We start from the raw sequence: 18274 nt of genomic DNA, 5'->3' as shown, positions 1-18274 counted from the left end.
TTTGCTGGATAGGTTACTTAAGCTTTCTTTGTGTCGGTTTTATTACCTGGAAAATGGAAATAATGGTTTGTTATTATAAAATAATGGTTTGTTAGTACCATACCCTACACATAGAATGTCAAATGTTACATAAAGTGTTTGTTGCTATTGTTGGTACTTTCCAATCCTGCATATCACTATAGAAAGGAAAAGAAAAGAATGTTCAAGACACTTTATGAAGAAAAGATTTAACAGGATTTTGGTGACAAATTGGATATGGAGGGTAATAATCAGGAGTCAAAGATGATTCTGACATTCTGAGCTGGAAGTGAGCTTGTTTGGGGTGGAGATAGGGTTAGTGAGGAGTTGAATTTTAGAATTTTTACCTTTGGAAATAGCCAAGAGAAAATGTCCAGAAAGCACTTAAAAATATGGGCACTGGAACTCAGAGAAAGTTTAAGACTAGAAATATAAATATGAAATCATCTGCCTAGAGGTGGTAACTAAAGCTACAGAGTGATTGAGTTTGGTGAGAGAAACAAGGAAAGAGAAGTGCAATGAGTAGAAAACCAAGGACTTAAGTGTAAGGATTTCCGTCTCTAAAGGCAAAGTATGTTGGAAGGCAAAGTGCAGAATTATAGAGGCAAGAAAGGTAAGAAAATAGCTGTAGTCTATGTTTGAGAAATAAAAGAAAAAACTGGAAAGTGGTAAGTCACCTGAGGATTTCTTTTAAAAGATGTTTGGAATTCTTTGGAGAAGAACTGGCCGTACAAAAATGGGATAATGGATGGTCCTAATGTGTTAGAATGATGGAAGCCAATGAGATTTAATTTGACACAGGTATTACAGCAAATCTCAACAAGGAAGAGAGGAGCAGCTGTCCTAGGATAGCTGTGAAAATAATAAGTACAACTGCAGCAAGTATTAGTGCCCTTTATTTTTGTTATGTGCCAAATACTGTGCTTAGCAGTTTGTTCTCTCCCTAAATCCTTAGCAATTCTCCAAGATAAGGACAATTATTATATTATTCTCTGCAGAAGTGAAATATTGGAAACCACCTAAATGTCCACCAAAATAAACATTCCTTAAATAAATTATGGTATGTCCATATAATGTAATGTCCTACAGCGATTTTTTCAAAAATAAGGTAGATCTATACTACCAAAGGAAGCTATCAGTGAAATACTTTTATGTGATAATAAATACCTGTTGTACATATGTCCCAGTATACTCTAAACTCCTCATGGAGGGACACTGGGTTGTTTTCCTCTTTCAACATCAGGCCCTAACATGAGGCCTTGTATATTAGAATGCCTTGATGAGTACATAAATATAGGTAAAATAGAGAATACCAGTACCATACAGGCCTTCAGTATCTGTATGCATATGTATATGTGTACACTTCACAAACCTAAAAGCAGAAAATATTATAGTAATATTAAGGGAAATACCATTCAGAAATAGAATTTAACAACTCCTATTAGGATGTTTTCAGAGAGACTTCATTAGACAACAATGCTGGTACTTTGAAGAAAATGGTGAAAACAGAAAAGATGGTTCCAACTTTGGCAATGAAAGGAAGAGAATTACTGGGTTGGGATTGTACATGCTGAATTCTGTCTGTGGGTAGAAATGAGGTGAAAGGTCCCACTTGGGCTGTGGTTGAAGGCCTAAGATCAGCATAGAAGGTTTGTGAATTAGAAATTTCTGAAATGCTGAGTTTTTACAATGAAAAAATTCTTCAACCAAATATAGTCCCCTAACCAAATACTCATTATGATTCAACATGTGTAGGGAGATTTTTAGATCTAAGTACTCTGTCATACAAATGGAAACAACATTATCCTAAACAGGTCTGTGATTCAAAAAGAAGATACCAATTTGCCAATTAGGATCTGTAAGCTGCCTTATTTATTGTTACTGAAATATCCACATTCTTGTATATGTATTCATTTGTTTTTTATTTAAGAATCTCTAATTGTCTTGAAGATTATAGATAATTGCCCACTCTAAGGTTACTCCTTTTGATGAAGTAAATACTAGATTTCATCTGAGAGAAATAAGATTTAATGTGTTAGACATCTTGATGAGATTCTGAATAATTAATTTTTTCTCATTCTTCTGAGTAACATTAACTTTTAAGGTCTTTATCAAATAAAAATAGAATTTATGGCATTTTTAATGTATATTTATTTTTGTTGGGTTGTTATATCTCATTTTCTCCTATATATTCATTTAAATCATATGGAAGTCTGCCTGAAATGCATTTTCACGATGATTCTGGGAACCATCCTTTTGATTGTAGGATATTTACTGCTGATATATGTATTCTGGTGTTTCTTGCTTTCCATCATACATAAATTCTAGTGACATATTGAATACCATAGAGGGTAACTGACTGATGGTAAATCAAACATTTTACAGCATACTATTGGGAATGTTGGATTCATTACTATAAAGGAATTATATTTGATCAGTATTTTCAGAGCTTCCTAATACTGTAATTTATTGATGCTTCTTAATGTTCTCCGTTAATTAATACATGCTCAAAATTGGGTTCATTTTAGCCATGTATAATATATGCTATAGTGAATCTTTTCCATACACACACAAGAAGGAGTAGCAAATATCCAACACTATCTTTGATTAGAACTATTAAGCCCAACAGCTTGTATTTATTGAATAAAGTGTTAATTACATAGTCAACTGGGTAGTTCATTCTCTAGTATAGGAATTATATATTAGAATAAAGCTATTTTGATGTATAGGTGCCAAAGGAAAATTGGCTAATAAGAAAGAGAATAGCCTTATATGTGATTAAGATACCAAATGAACAGTTTAACTCACGATCATATTTAATAGAGAATACGCAAGCTGGGTTTTTATTTTTAGTTCCTCCCTTTCCCTCCAGAGTTAAATGATGGAAAATGACTCTCAGTCCCCAGACTACTCTTATGCATCATTCAAAATAGTCCTGACAGGCTAGCCCCTCTGGTAGCGGTGAGATTTATGGCTTTCCGTTCCTTGGTGTTCCATTACTCTGTCTACACCATCAAATTGATTAGTAGGTAGTGGAGAGCAAGGAAAGAGAGGTGACTGCATGGAGCCAGTAGGTGTTCATCATTTTAATGAACTGCTTAGAGATGGTTAATATTGTCCTTGATTCTCATTGTATCTGATGATGACTGGATCTTTTAAAATGTCCCCCCCCCCCACCCCTTATTCTGTATTACAGGGCCCACTGGAAAATGATTTGGTAGTTCACGTAGCACTCATAGCAGAAAGTCAACGGTATGAAATCCAGATGGGTGGTGTGTTCCTTTGGGAAGTGGGGGGTTGGGGGGCTTATTGCTTTATGTTGCAATATTGAGTCTCTTGGGAGAGATTAATTTCACAAACCCCTTGACAGGGTTTCAAGGATGTCTGTCATTAATGTTACTTTAAGTGCCAGAACAACAATCTTTTCGTGATTAAAAATAACTTTCTTTTAGTTGATGTGAATATTAAAGACTGTGACCTGTGCCAGTGTTGTCTAGGGTGTAGTTTTGAGAAGTTAGTGCAACAAATAATGGAGATTCCCAAAATCAGTGCTTACTCTTTCTTCCAGCCCTCAGAGCTCCCATCTAATACCTTGTGAAGAACCCAAGAGGGCCTCTGGAACCCAGGGCAGATGGCATATTGCTCGTGTTAATAAATGAAAACGTTCTCCAAGCTAGTGTAGTCTCATCTCTCTCCTCCTCTTTCTCCTCCACCATTCTCCACACTTTACATGCATTGCCTAAAAATGTCTCTCATTTTTTCCCTATTTTCTTTAGCCTTCAAGTTTTCCTCAACACGTATGGTATTCAGACCCAAACACCTCAACAGGTAGAGCCCATTCAGATTTGGGCTCAGCAGGAGCTGGTGAAAGTAAGTGATTCTGCTTCTTTGTTGACTTTGTGGAGGTGCTAGAGCATGATTATTAGACTTAGTTTACAGTCAGGTGGCATAGTTAAAGCCCAATTCTGAAATAGGGTCATTAATCTAAAAGCCTTTCTAATTAAGTTGAAAAACCTACTTTATCAGACATTATTAACTAAACACACACACACACACACACACACACACACACACACAAACAAAAAAAAACTAAATTGTATGTATATACATTATATTCATAAGTCTTGTTGATTCTTACTCCCTTCTAAAGTCTATTACTGACCTAGACTGAGCACTTGAATAATGAATTAACCTTAATTTTAGTAATTGTGTGTAAAATTAATCTTTACATTGGATTTGATAATTTTCCCTTACATTAACTATTAAAGAAACCTTGTAAATATTTATTGGTAATAATTACTTCCCTTTTTCTCTTGCCTTATCATTTGAGGTCTGAAGTAATTCTACACTTTTGGTTTGCTGGGTTTCAAAGTAATTATAAAGTAACATCTGAGTTTATCTTGTATGCAGTTAAATACTTATCTGAATTGGATTAAAAGGTGACTTTTGAGGTCTTTTAAGCATGCGCTGCTCTGCCGATATATTCAGAAATGCCTGTTTAGGAATATTCCTGCCTATTAGGGACAGGAAATTGTTGACTTCCACTAGTTATTTATAAACTATCACTTTTACTTAGTAATTATTAAAAACATTGCAGGAACAAACTCTGAAGTGTTTGGGGTAAGTATTTAGAATTATCTCTCTCAAATGATCAAGGTCAGCTCATTTAGATTGATATACATGTGTGTGGTCAAAGCCTTGATGCTATAGCAAAGAAGAAAAGCTTAGAGAAGTGAGGTGCACATTGCATGGGAGAAGGCAGGGCCTCAGAGCATCACTGCTAATCAGACAGGAGCCTATCCATTGGCAAGAAAACCAGAATCTGGGTGTCAGATTACCCAGAGCACCAGATCTTTGAGAGCTCTTAAACCTCCTTTAACAAATTTAGAACTCTTCCCACCCTGATTAAAGAGCTAACGCTGAAATGCAAGGATCCCTAGAGTAGGTAACACTTTAAAATCACACAAAGATGTAAATGGGTTTGGAGTGGAAAAGGAGAGGAACTGAGGATCCACAAGACAAGCAGAGGAGGCAGCATGGAAGTGGAGAAAATCTAAGGCTGTAACACTGCATTTATCATTCAGTTATAGGCTATGTTTGCTGATAAACTTTTTATGCTTCTTCACTGAAAGCTCCAGAGAATAGTAACAAAGATTATTATTCTTTGATAAACATGAGCTCAAAGCAAATTAACCTGAATCTGTTTTTTTCAGGCCTAATTTATATTGCAACTTTTTTATGCTAGGTGAGTCTGTACTCTACCAGACAACATGCAGTCAGGATTTAAAAGACCAGCATGGCTCCAAATGACTTAAATGTGGCATTTTATTCATTCATTAATGAACACCTGCTATGTGCAGTTTTGTGTTGGGCACTCAGATAAAATGGCTCTATGCTCTGTTCCTGTTCTCAGTGAACTCTGAATCTATTAGTATGACAGGAAAAATAGCTAATTATAATCCACTTTGATAAGTTTATACAGGGTGCTGTGGAGATGATAGAAAGCATTCCATTAAGGGTAAGGTGAAGACTTACAACTGGTCCTTACTTATTTTATATTTTGTTGTTTTAAAGATGATATGAACAAATGGTTTAGAGTTTGGGTGTGTGGTATGGTTAAAACAAGATTTGGAACCAAGGGCCTAACTTCCCTAAGCATGTATCAAGATGGAAGATTTTCTGTGGCTACAGCCTCTGTGTTCCAAGCTAGCTGCTCTTTGGGATTTGTCCTCTAAGATATACTGCCTAATATGTTGCTTCTTATAAGCCCAAGTTTAAAAAAGTTTTAATTCCTCAGCAAAATTGCAGGATATAAAATCAATGCACAGAAATCAGTTGCATTCCTATTCACTAACAATGAAGCAACAGAAAGAGTAATCAAAGAATCGATCCCATTTACAGTTGCATCAAAAACCATAAAATACCTAGGAATAAATCTAACCAAAGAGTGAAAAATCTATGTACTGAAAACTATAGAAAGCTCATGAAAGAAATTGAAGAAAACACAAAAAAATGGAAAAAGATTCCATGCTCCTGGATAGGAAGAACAAATATTGTTAAAATGTTGATACTATCCAAGGCAATCTACATATTCAATGCAACCCTATCAAAATAATACCAGCCTTCTTCACAGAGCTAGAACAAATAATCCTAAAATTTGTATGGAACCAGAAAAGACCCCAAATAGCCAAAGCAAGCTTAAAAAAGAAAACTGAAACAGGAGGCATCACAATCCCGGACTTTAAGCTATACGACAAAGCTGTAATCATCAAGACAGTATGGTACTGGCACAAGAACAGACACTCAAATCAATGGAACAGAATAGAGAACCCAGAAATGGACCCACAAATATATGGCCAACTAATCTTTGACAAAGCAGGAAAGAATATCCAGTGGAATAAAGACAGTCTCTTCAGCAAGTGGTGCTGGGAAAACTGGACAGCGACATGCAGAGGAATGAACCTGGACCACTTTCTTACACCATACACAAAAATAAACTCAAAATGGATGAAAGACCTAAACAGAAGACAGGAAGCCATCAAAATCCTCGAGGAGAAAGCAGGCTAAAACCTCTTTGATCTTGGCCGCAGCAACGTCTTACTCAACACATCTCCAGAGGCAAGGGAAACAAAAGCAAAAATGAACTACTGGAACCTCACCAAAATAAAAAGTCTCTGCATAGCGAAGGAAACAATCAGCAAAACTAAAAGGCAACTGATGGAATGGGAGAAGATACTTGCAAACAACATATCAGATAAAGGGATAGTATCTAAAATCTATAAAGAACTTATCAAACTCAACACCCAAAAACATAATCCAGTGAAGAAATCGGCAAAAGACATGAATAGACACTTCTCCAAAGAAGACATCCAGATGGCCAATTGACACGTGAAAAAATGCTCTACATCACTCATCATCAGGGAAATACATATCAAAACCACAATGAGAGACCACGTTATACCTGTCAGAATGGCTAACATTAACAACTCAGGCAACAACAGATGTTGATGAGGATGTGGAGGAAGAGGATGTCTTTTGCATTGCTGGTGGGAATGCAAGCTGGTGCAGCCACTCTGGAAAACAGTATGGAGGTTCCTCAAAAAATTAAAAATAGAACTACCCTATGACCCAACAATTGCACTACTAGGTATTTATCCAAGGGATACAGGTATGCTGTTTCGAAGGGGCACATGCACCCCAATGTTTATAGCAGCACTATCAACAATAGCCAAAGTATGGAAAGAGCCCAAATGTCCATCGATGGATGAATAGAAAAAGAATATGTGGTATATATGTATACAGTGGAATATTACTTGGCAATCAGAAAGAATGAAATCTTGCCATTTGCAACTATGTGGACAGAACTAGAGAGTATTATGGTAAGTGAAATTAGAGGACAAACATCATATGACTTCACTCATATGAGGACTTTAAGAGACAGAACAAATGAACATAAGGGAAGGGAAACAAAAATAATATAAAAACAGGGAGGGGGACAAAACATAAGAGACTCTTAAATATGGAGAACAAACAGAGGGTTACTGGAAGGGTTGTGGGAGGGGGAATGGGCTAAATGTGTAACGGGCATTAAGGAATCTACTCCTGAAATCATTGTTGCACTATATGCTAATTTGGATGTAAATTTAAAAAAAATTAATTAGGGGCGCCTGGGTGGCGCAGTCGGTTAAGCGTCCGACTTCAGCCAGGTCACGATCTTGCGGTCCGTGAGTTCGAGCCCGCGTCGGGCTCTGGGCTGATGGCTCAGAGCCTGGAGCCTGTTTCCGATTCTGTGTCTCCCTCTCTCTCTGCCCCTCCCCCGTTCATGCTCTGTCTCTCTCTGTCCCAAAAATAAATAAACGTTGAAAAAATAAAATTAAATTAAAAAAAAATTAAAAAAATTAATTTAAAAAAATGTAATTCCTGTGTAGTTAACATACAGTGTTATATTAGTTTCAAGTGCACACTGTAGTGACTTCACAGTTCTATGTATTACTCAATAATAATTCCACCTTTTAAAAGTAAAAATGTTCCCGCAAATCTTAGTTAATACACATATTCTTATGCCAATGGCTAATCTTTCTGTTCTGAGGAGCTGCACCCTCCTTCAACCAACTTAAGAGTATGTGAGGACAGGGCTTTTACCGTGTATGGTTAACGTTTCATGATGCGGTGGTTGGTGTGGTTTTTGCTTTATGGGGGATATGAATATAGTGCAGACCTAGGATGAAGTACTTCTGTACTTCTGGGTCATTTAGCCATTACTATATCCTATTTCAGTGGATTAAATGGTGTGAATATGTACAATGTGGGGACAGTATAATATGCACAGGGGAATGCAGAAAGCATTCCAGGTCTGTCTACTTACCTGTCATAGACTTGCTGTACTGTGGTTCAGAAAGTTAAGGAAAACTCTTTTACTGTGATAGAGTAGTATTTAAAGGAAATCTAGATTGGTCCATTTTAACTTGTAAATGGTTGATTAGTCACTTGTCCAAAAGAAGAAATCTAAAATAGTTTAGAACATTTATTTCAGAAAATTTGAAAGTATTTGTGGGAAAGGAGTTTCCATCTAGCATAATGTGCGATAGTTTCAGTACAGCTATATATCCTAATGCTTATATAGTACTTTTCCTGGCAGTAAAACCAGTGCTATTCAAGAATCAGATTTCACAGCACATGTAGCTCTGGAGGACATGCTCCCTCATTCATCCATCAGGTGTTTGCTGAGCACCAGCTATATGCTGGGCAGAGTGCCAGCCAACCCAGGATATGCTGTTCTGTAGGGAGATAACAATGCAGAAAGAGAAAGAGACACAGACGTAACTCTGACACGGAAATGTACACCATAGCAGAATCAAAGAGACATTAATTTTGTGTATAGTGAGGTAGATATTTGAAGTCAGTTCAAATCATAATCAGTAGATTATGTAGAAACAGTTGGTTTGATTTTCCACTTAGGAAAACAGGTTAGATTTCTACCCCTCATCAAACAGAAAAATAAATTCCAGACAGATTAAAGATTTAATGTATTTAAAACCTTGAATTGCAAATAACTTGTTCTACATGTGCTCAGCAAGACAAGCAAGTATTTCTAATAAATTTTAACTGATAAGTGAGCAGTATCTTGTAGTACGAGTATTACATGATGCTGAATGTCACATGATCACAGCTGAGCCAATCAATGGTTCTTGAAATTTGCTTTGATATACAAGTGCTTGGGATTACAAGCATGTTTCTGGAATGAATTAGTCTTGCAAACCAAAGTTTTACTTATTTTTTAAAAAATGATTTAAGCATAAAATCACTAGGAAAAAAATTGAAGAGCAGTTTACAGCTGTTTGGAGTGAAAATCCATTCTTAGAATAATACAAGTGCTAAAAAAGCCATTAAGGAAATGATTGACAAATTTGACTAAATATAGCTGAAGATGAACCTGGCATATCAAAGGTGCTTTGTGAAATTTCCTAGTAGAAAAATGTTTAGATTAAAATACCACATGCTGAAATGATGTTTGACCTACTATGCAATCATTCTCACATTTCATCACAACATGGAAGATGAGTGAATTGGGTAAAATATTTATACAAAAGGTAATATTCTTAATATACCGAGACCTCTTACAAATCAAAAAAGAATGAAAAGTGCCCAATAGAAAAGGGAACAAATGGAAAACTTTATAGAACATACAAGCAGCCATTAAATATATGGGAAAATGGTCAACCATAAATTATTTGAATTGAGTAGTTTAAGATGAAATATCATTTTGACCCAAGAAAAAGGCCCATGCACTGTTAATGCCAATGTAAATTGGTCCATTATTTCTACACGGTGACCAACCTGGCATTATATTGCAAAGAAAACATATATTCTCTTTGATCCAGCAAGTCTAGGAGATTATCCTACAGAAACAATAGTACACCATCCAGAGATGTTTATTGAATTGGTTTGAAATAACAAAAAGTTGGGAACTACCTTCATCAAGGGATAGGTGTTAAATAGGATTGGGTAAGGAGGCTTCTAATTGGATTAAATGCTCAGCTCTGGCACTGATTAACAACTGAATTATTCCAAGTCCCTCTGTTTTTACTTTGTAGAAATTCTAGAAGTTTCTTCTCCACTGTGGCACTTTTTTCTGTTTTCCAGTAGTGAGGGCTACAGATATTTTTTTGGGTCTTTATATTTCTTCCATTATTTCAATATTGAAATGTACAGTAAATGCATACACTCAGTTTACCATCTTGAAACTGGAACACCACAGTACTAAATTTTAACAAGTAGGACACCAAAGAGATATATATAGTATATGAACCCATTTCTGTAAACATATATACATATTGATTTATGTGTGTAATATGGATATATATTTATGAACCCATTTCTGTAAACATATATACATATTGATTTATGTGTGTAATATGGATATATATTTATCTGTGTATTTTTAAAAATCTGTAACCGTGCCTATACTTCCCATGTTTTTTAGGGCTCACACAATGAATTACACTTCCTTCAACATACATCAAAGTGCAAGAGTTATCACCTACAGGGTTGTGAGAGTAAACAGCACCATTCACTTGGAGCACGTGGCTTACATTTTTCATAAAATTCATATTATCAAAAAAATCAATAAAGACATTTCCATTTTTGTGGGAAATACTTGAAAGTCGGAATCTAGTAGGAGATGTGAGTCCCTGAATTTTAAAACTTTCATCAGATTTTTTATTACACAGGAAACATTTGCCTCTTTGTGTTCTTTTATGAATTGGACAGAATGCTGCAAGTTGTACGTTTATGATAGCACAAGAAAAATGTCAACTTTTAGAATGTTGCTTTGCAGATCTGCAAAGATATGCTCTCAAATCTCTCAGTGCCCCCAAATCTAAGTTGACATCATTGGCTGGCTTATTTTCCTACAAATGTATTGAATAAGGTTTCCCTGGCCATTTTTCCTCTGGAAAGATCAGAAGTTAGGGCATTAGGGGGACAAAGGGGGCAAAAAAGGAAAAGCATGGATTCTTCTTGCCTAATTTATAAATTTATGTCTTACAGGCTTATTTCCACCTGGGTATCAATGAAAAATTAGGACTCTGTGGAAGACCGGATAGACCCATTGGCTGCCTCGGTACATCAAAGGTGGTTATGAAATTTCCTTGTGGAGCAGTGTTCAGATTATAAAACCACAGAATGAAATGATGTTTAATCTGCTATGCATCCATTCTCACATTTCATTACATACTTAGGCTACTTATCTGAATTATTATTTTCTACGAGTAAATCTTACTGTTTATTTTGTATGATATCACAGAAGGCTTCTAGGAATGAATAAGCATCTAACTGCTATATTATTTCTGAACATTGTAGGATACCTGATTATGACAGTTTTTATTCAAACAGGCTTTTTCCATCACAGTAGAGATGGATTACTCTATTAGTGTACTGATCTTACTGATCTAATCAAGAAACTTTAAAATTTCATTATCAGTTTTAATTTTTTATTATGGCTTATGCTACTGTACCTGTGTCTTTGGTTCTTTTATATATATACATATAACATATATATATATATATATGTTATATGTATATATATATGTGTGTGTGTATATATATATATATATTTTTTAATTATCTCTTACAGATTTATCGCATTCTAGGAAAGACTGTGGTTTGTTACCCTATCATCTTCGACTTAAGTGATTTCTACATGTCTCAAGATGTTTTACTGCTGATAGATGACATAAAGGTAGTTTCAGAGCCCCTTTTTATTGAAATTGAATGACTTTGTTTCTACTGATTTTCTCATATGAAATTGAGTGCTCCTGGAGTCTGTGACACTGGGTTAACACAGTGTAAAATATGAAAGTAAAACAATGTCTGCGTGGCTTTGGAGAAAGAGTTAAATTGCTTGCAGCATTAGAGTAATAGATGGAGTGTGTTTTATATTAAGTTGTATGACTTTGCTTGATAGACCATTCTACAAATGGAATGAAAATATATAGTTTATAAAGCAGAAGGGGAGCCATGTTCATACGACAGCAGTAGTTTATCTCTTTTTGAACAAAAGTTGAGTTAGCAAGATAATTTTATTTATGAAGAATGTCAGGTAAAACCTCAACTGACTCATAACACACAGTCAGTTAAAAGTTTCCTCCACTCCCTTTTCCATTTGCAGAGTAGAGAAGCTTAGAGTCATGGTTCAGAGCATGAATTCTAGACCCAGATTCCATTTGTTAAGATATTGGCTGTACTGTTTATTTACCAGCTGTGTGATCTTGGGCAAGTTACTTGGGCAAGTTACTTGGGCAAGACACAGAGAAGTCTCTTTTCTCATCTGTATAACTGAATAATAATAAGGATATTCTGAGAATTAAATAAGTATGTAAAACACTCAGAATAGTGCCTGACATAGTGAAGTGTTATGTAAGTCTTTGATATGATGATGATGACAACGACAGTAGAAATTGAGTCAAAAAAAGAACTCTTTCCACATTTCTGATGGTCTGTATAGATTCTGTCTAGGTTCTTCTACCTGCTGTAATAAATGCACAGTAATGTGGAGTGAGGATTAATCTTTTAAGAGACAACCCCTGGGTTGATTTTTCCTCCCTGGGACCATTCTTTGTTTTTTTCTTTTTTAAGTATTTATTGTAATTCCAGTATAGTTAACATACAGTGTTATATTAGTTTCAGGTATACAATATAGTGATTCAGCAATTCCATACATCACCTGGTGCTCATCACAACAAGTGCACTCCTTAATCTCCATCACCCATTTCATCCTCCCACCCACCTCCCCTCTGGTAACCACCAGTTTGTTCTCTACAGTTAAGAGTAAATTTCTTGATTTGTCTCTCTCTTTTTTTTTCTTCCTCTGGGACCATTCTTGAATTTTTTTTTTTAGGCCACCAAAAAAGAAGCAGCCTTAAAATATGTGCAATCTGATTACTTCTAAGAATAAAGTTTAAAGTCAAAAAAGTTTCAAACTTAACTTGTATATATTCATACTTGTAACATGTATGTATCAGAACATTTCTACACCTATGTAGTCTATCCTACCCAGAGTTTGACTCTGAATTGTCTTGATATATGAGAGTTTTTTTGGCTCTTTGCCACAACTCCTGATCAGCTCAGGTATGGTGCCATTACATTCTACCTCACTCTTATGTTTTGATAGAATGCACTACAGTTCATTAAGCAATACTGGAAAATGCATGGACGCCCACTTTTCCTTGTTCTCATCCGGGAAGACAATATACGGTAGGTTGATGAAAGAAATGAGGTATGCCCATCTTCCATCTTTAAGACTGTGAATCCTTTGGCAGCAGGGCTTCCTCCTATTTTTATATCTTTGTCTGCATGTGTCAGAGAGACTTGCATATGTAAAGGATACTTAGTATTAGATTTTTTCTCATTCTGTTGTTAATAATGCACCTTTTGTTTGTCTGTTTATATTTTTTAGAGGTAGCCGATTCAACCCCATATTAGATATGTTGGCAGCCTTTAAAAAAGGAATGGTTGGAGGAGTCAAAGTTCATGTTGATCGTCTACAGGTAGTCTTCTGAATTTCAGTGTGTTTCTGTTTTCATGACAAGTAAGGCACAGATGCAGCTGTATTTCTTCATATATGTTCTGTTTAAGGCTTTTGCTTAAGCTTTTATTTTGTGCCTACCTTCCTATTCGTGTTGTAACCATCAGTTTATCTTTATTCCTCCAATCTGATGCTTGAACAATTGGAGTGGTTTCCCAACCTGAATTTTAGACTTTAATAACTCATCTCCAACCTCTGTTTTGCAGTTGAGGAAGCTGGTGTCCAGAGTAGTGAAGTGACCTGCTATATAATCTTGTGCCTTTAGGCACAGGTACCAGTTGCCTAACTCCCTGGTCCAGTGTTCTTTTCCCTGCTCCACAGTAATATCCAACCTGGAGATAATCTCCGTTCATTTCAGGACCTCACAGCACCGTTTCTCAACTCCTAAATAACAAAGCCCCTTGTGGTTCCCTATTAGCCAGAACAGCCTCCCTGCCCAGTTATCTCCTACTAAACACTTTGTGTTTCAGCCAATACAGATGAATTACTGTGTTCTGACTTTGTGAGGTTCTGCCCCTCTGCTCATGCCATTTCCTCTGCCTGGAATAAACTTCCTTCTTTCAAGGTGTCTGCTCTTTAAAATCTTAACAAATGTTAGGAGCACTTGGGTGGCTCAGTTGGTTAAGTGTCCAACTCTTGATTTCAGGTCAGGTCATGATCTCACTGTTCACGCTTCAAGCCCCACATCGAGCTCTGTGTTGACAGCACACAGACCCTGCTTGGGATTCTCTCTCACCTCTCTCTCTGCCCCTCTTCCCTGCTCACACTCACACATGTGCTTTCTCTTTCTCACTCTCTCTGTCTCTCAAATAAACTTAAAAAATAATATAAAATAAAATAAAATAAAGTAAAAAAAATAAAAGTAAAATCTTACCAAACTTTAGGGCCAGTTCTGCAAAATCACCTATGCCAAAAGTAACAGTACTCTTCTTGAACATCCTTTTATGACCTTTGACATGAACTACTTGGATTGTAGTCCATCATGGACTTAAGTGCCTTACTTATTTCCTATGAAGAATTGTGATTATCTTGTAGAGTCTTTCATGTAGTAGGTTCTCAATATTGAGTAAGAAAAAAGGAAAATTTATAGAGGGACCTATATAGGTAATATTACAAATGGCATGTTTACATACTTATTCACCAGTGCTTGTGTTTTGCATATTTGATTGATTTTTATCTAGTTTTTTAAATATCTTTCCTCGTTATTTTCTGTCACTTTCTGTTGCTATTCTATTGTCTTTTTGTCATGGTTCCTGGAAAAATTTCTTTCATATTTATCATGCAGCTTCTCTGTTAAGTTTTGTATTTTGACTATCATGGTTTTAATTTTCCATTTTCATAATATCATGTTTTTATTTTCTAGATATTATAATTTATCTTCCTGAGATTATCAACTAGACAGTTTTTGAAATTTTATTCTCTGCCTTATATCTTTCAGGTTTCTTTTTTCTGTTGTGTGTGTGTGTGTGTGTGTGTGTGTGTGTGTGTGTGTATGCGCACATGTGTGCACTCAGTATTTTCATGTTGGAGGCATTTGTCAGATATGTGGTAATCTTTAGCTATCCATTCATTTTTAAGAGTGAAAGAATAAGAAGTTTATTGGGAGCTCTGTGTTTAGGAACAAAGATTCTTGTCATGATGAAGTCATTTATCAGGTAGTCTGGTGGCAAGGGCTCTTTTTGTTGGGGGAAACCCCAGCTGCCAGTATCTGGAGATTTTTTTCTCTTAGGCTCTTCAGTTTCCAAAATAATCATCTAATTTTTTGTCTGAATGGCATGCATTTTGCTTTCATGTGCTGAGAACAGGGTTAGGGAAGAAGCCAGGGGGTCCCACAGTACTGTGTAGTCTTTCACCTTAGTCTACTGTTGAATATTTGTGTCCACTGATCTCTGTTGTGCCTTATACCCTTGAGAACAGTCTTTAACCAAAGAATAGGCTTCTTTTCATTTTGTAGAATGGAAACTTTATACTTATTAAACAACAACCCTCATCCCCCCCACCCTAGCCTTCATCTTCTCTTTAATATAGTAAATGAAAATAGCATCTATATGCTTCTCTTGGATTTCATATCAAGTCCTTTCAAATTTCCTTAGTCTGTGATCCATGGGTTCTCTTGTCACTGGGCCTCAGCCTCCCTTCATAGCTTCATCACCCAGGATCTTTCCATCTAGCTCATTCCTTGCTTTCCACTCCCCAAGTATACTGGGTACTTTCAAAATCCCTAAATGTAATTGGAATTTTTTCCTGCTCATGCTGTTATTCTATTCTAGAGTTGTTGTTTTTTTTTTCTTTTTTCTTTTCCTTCTAAATACTTTAATTTTATAATTTAGGTCAATGTCACCTCTTTAGTGAAGTCTCCAAGGTTGAATTAATTTCTCATTCCAGTGTGTTTCTGTGGCATTTTGCTTGAACCTTTGCTATAGCTCTTAATTTAGGTGTAGCTAGTTTCCTGTGTCTGCTTCTCTCTGTGGATTGAAAACTCTTTCAGGCCAAGTTTGATTCATCTCTGAATTCCCAGAGTGATCTGCTCACTACTGTTCTCTCTGTAGGAAATGTGTAAATATTGGTTCACTGATTCAACAGATATTGATTGAGCTCCCTCTCTAGGCACTGGGGATAAAATAGTGGAAAAAAAGAAAAAGAAAAAGAAAAAAGCCAGGTAGGGATGCAGGATGACAGGATGGAGTACAGTCTTCGGTAGAATGTTCAGCTAGAAAGGATCTTCATAGGATAGAATTAGGTATTGCAGAGCAGGATACCTTTTTGAATATTATATTTCATTTGACATATATATAATAATATTAGGTTATTTAATTACCATCAGAACTAAAGTATTAGTGCCTAGTAAAGCTTTTTTATAAAACTAATTTAGGAGCCTCTGTTAACAAACTGATTTTTTTTTTTTTTTATCTAAAGCTCTAGAGGGGTGCCTGGGTGGCTCAGTTGGTTAGGCAACTGACTTCGGCTCAGGTCATGATCCCACGGATCATGAGTTCGAGCCCCACTTCGGGCTCTGTGCTGACAGCTCAGAGCCTGGAGCCTACTTCAGATTCTGTGTCTCCCCCTCTCTCTACCCCTCTCCTGCTCACACTCTGTGTCTCTCCATCCCTCAATAATAAATAAATGTTAAAAAAAATGTAAAGCTCTAGAGACTATTAATGGAATTTAACATTTGCCTATTAACATTTACCTTATGGGCTTAATCAGTACATAGGGTGGATAGACTAAAAATAGAAAATATTAAAATGATTTTTCTTATGTTTTCAGAATTAACTATTAGCTTTGAGCATCAAATAATTCTTGATTCTTCTCTTTTTTTCATACTTTACACTTTTAGAATCCATTATCAAATCTGGTTTTCTCTACCCTCAGATTATATCCAGAAGCTAACCACTTTCCATCACCTCTAACACTAACATCATGGCCCAAGTTACCATCATACCTCACCTATATTTTTACAGCAGTTTCCTAAATTCCTACTGGCCATAAGACAGTTAGCATCTTCATACTCTGCCTGGTCATAAGACAGTTAGATTATGTCACATATCCTAAGCCTCCAATGACTTTCTCTCACTTAAAATGAAAACCAAAGTCCTTCCAGTGGTCTTTGTGCTGTCCATGATCTGGACCTTTTTTTCTGACCTCATCTCCTAATGATCTTCCCTGTCTACTGTACTTTATCCACACTCTCCTCTTTACTGCTCCTAAAGCACATCAAGCATGCTTCTACCTCAGGACCTTTGCACTTGCTATTCCCTCAGCCCAACACATCCTTCCTTAAGATTGATATTGTTGACTACCATCTTTCCTTCAGTCTCCGTTTACATGTCACCCTACTACAGAAGACTTTTCTGTTCACCTGTATAAAATGACAAACCTTCCTCCTCCTACTCCCCCACCCCACTTCCCATCCTCTACTTTTCTTATTTCTACTTTGCCCTTAACATCATCAGATAGAACATATTTAGTTTTTTGTTTATATTGTCTACTTCCTACACATACCTAAGGTCAATTTCAAGAAAGCAAGGATTTTGTGTATTTTATTCTTGCTATATTCTTAATACTTAGTTGAGTGCCTGGAACATGGTAGGTGTTCAATAAATATTTGTCTAACAAACCAGAGAGTAAGATGTGGAGATGTAAGCCTGAATATTAGGAAATAATCACTCAACAGACTTCTGTTATGCTCAACATTGCTATCTGCCCAGGTACAGACTGTTCTCAGACCCTGAGTATTGCTGGGCCACATGAAAATGTGCAGATCGGTTGCATGTTTGGCCTTCTTCACTCAAACTCTGCAAGGAGACTTTAGTATGATTGCTGGTAATATGTCCATCCTGACATTTGTAGTGGGTATTTGTTGATTGATGATCTACTTTTGTTTATGAGTTTCCAGTAGAGGAGAAGGCAGCACAACTCTGGGTGGTTAGCCAACAAGTGAAACATTTCCTGTGTCATGTTGCTTCATATTTGAAAAGAACAGTTTGAAAACAAAAAAAGTGTTATATATAAGACAGTTTTGATTAAAGAATAACCTTATTTTTAAAATAATAATCTTATGGCTTTTTTTAATGCAGCACATTCTCAATTTTATCTGACAGTTCATCAGATAATTAAAAACGACACATATTGCTAAAAACACCATTGTGGGTTATCATTCATTTATGTTCT

The 18274-nt window shown here is 36.0% G+C and overlaps 1 protein-coding gene across 7 annotated transcripts in view; it reads left to right on the top strand.

Annotated features, from left to right (window-relative positions):
* Positions 1-18274, top strand: part of PHKB (phosphorylase kinase regulatory subunit beta) — a 259693-nt gene that overhangs the window by 206732 nt on the left and 34687 nt on the right. For all 7 annotated transcript variants that reach the window (XM_027044493.2, XM_027044492.2, XM_027044494.2 and 4 more), the window contains 6 exons: positions 3215-3270; positions 3795-3888; positions 11068-11151; positions 11654-11758; positions 13190-13272; positions 13475-13565. In XM_027044493.2, coding sequence (XP_026900294.1) covers positions 3215-3270; positions 3795-3888; positions 11068-11151; positions 11654-11758; positions 13190-13272; positions 13475-13565 — 513 coding nt within the window. The remainder of the gene's footprint in view (positions 1-3214; positions 3271-3794; positions 3889-11067; positions 11152-11653; positions 11759-13189; positions 13273-13474; positions 13566-18274) is intronic.

The sequence above is a fragment of the Acinonyx jubatus genome, chromosome E2 (assembly GCF_027475565.1).
Source record: "Acinonyx jubatus isolate Ajub_Pintada_27869175 chromosome E2, VMU_Ajub_asm_v1.0, whole genome shotgun sequence".
Taxonomy (NCBI): domain Eukaryota; kingdom Metazoa; phylum Chordata; class Mammalia; order Carnivora; family Felidae; genus Acinonyx; species Acinonyx jubatus.
Note: the sequence above shows the minus strand (reverse complement) of the source record. Positions and strands in the feature narration are given on the sequence as shown.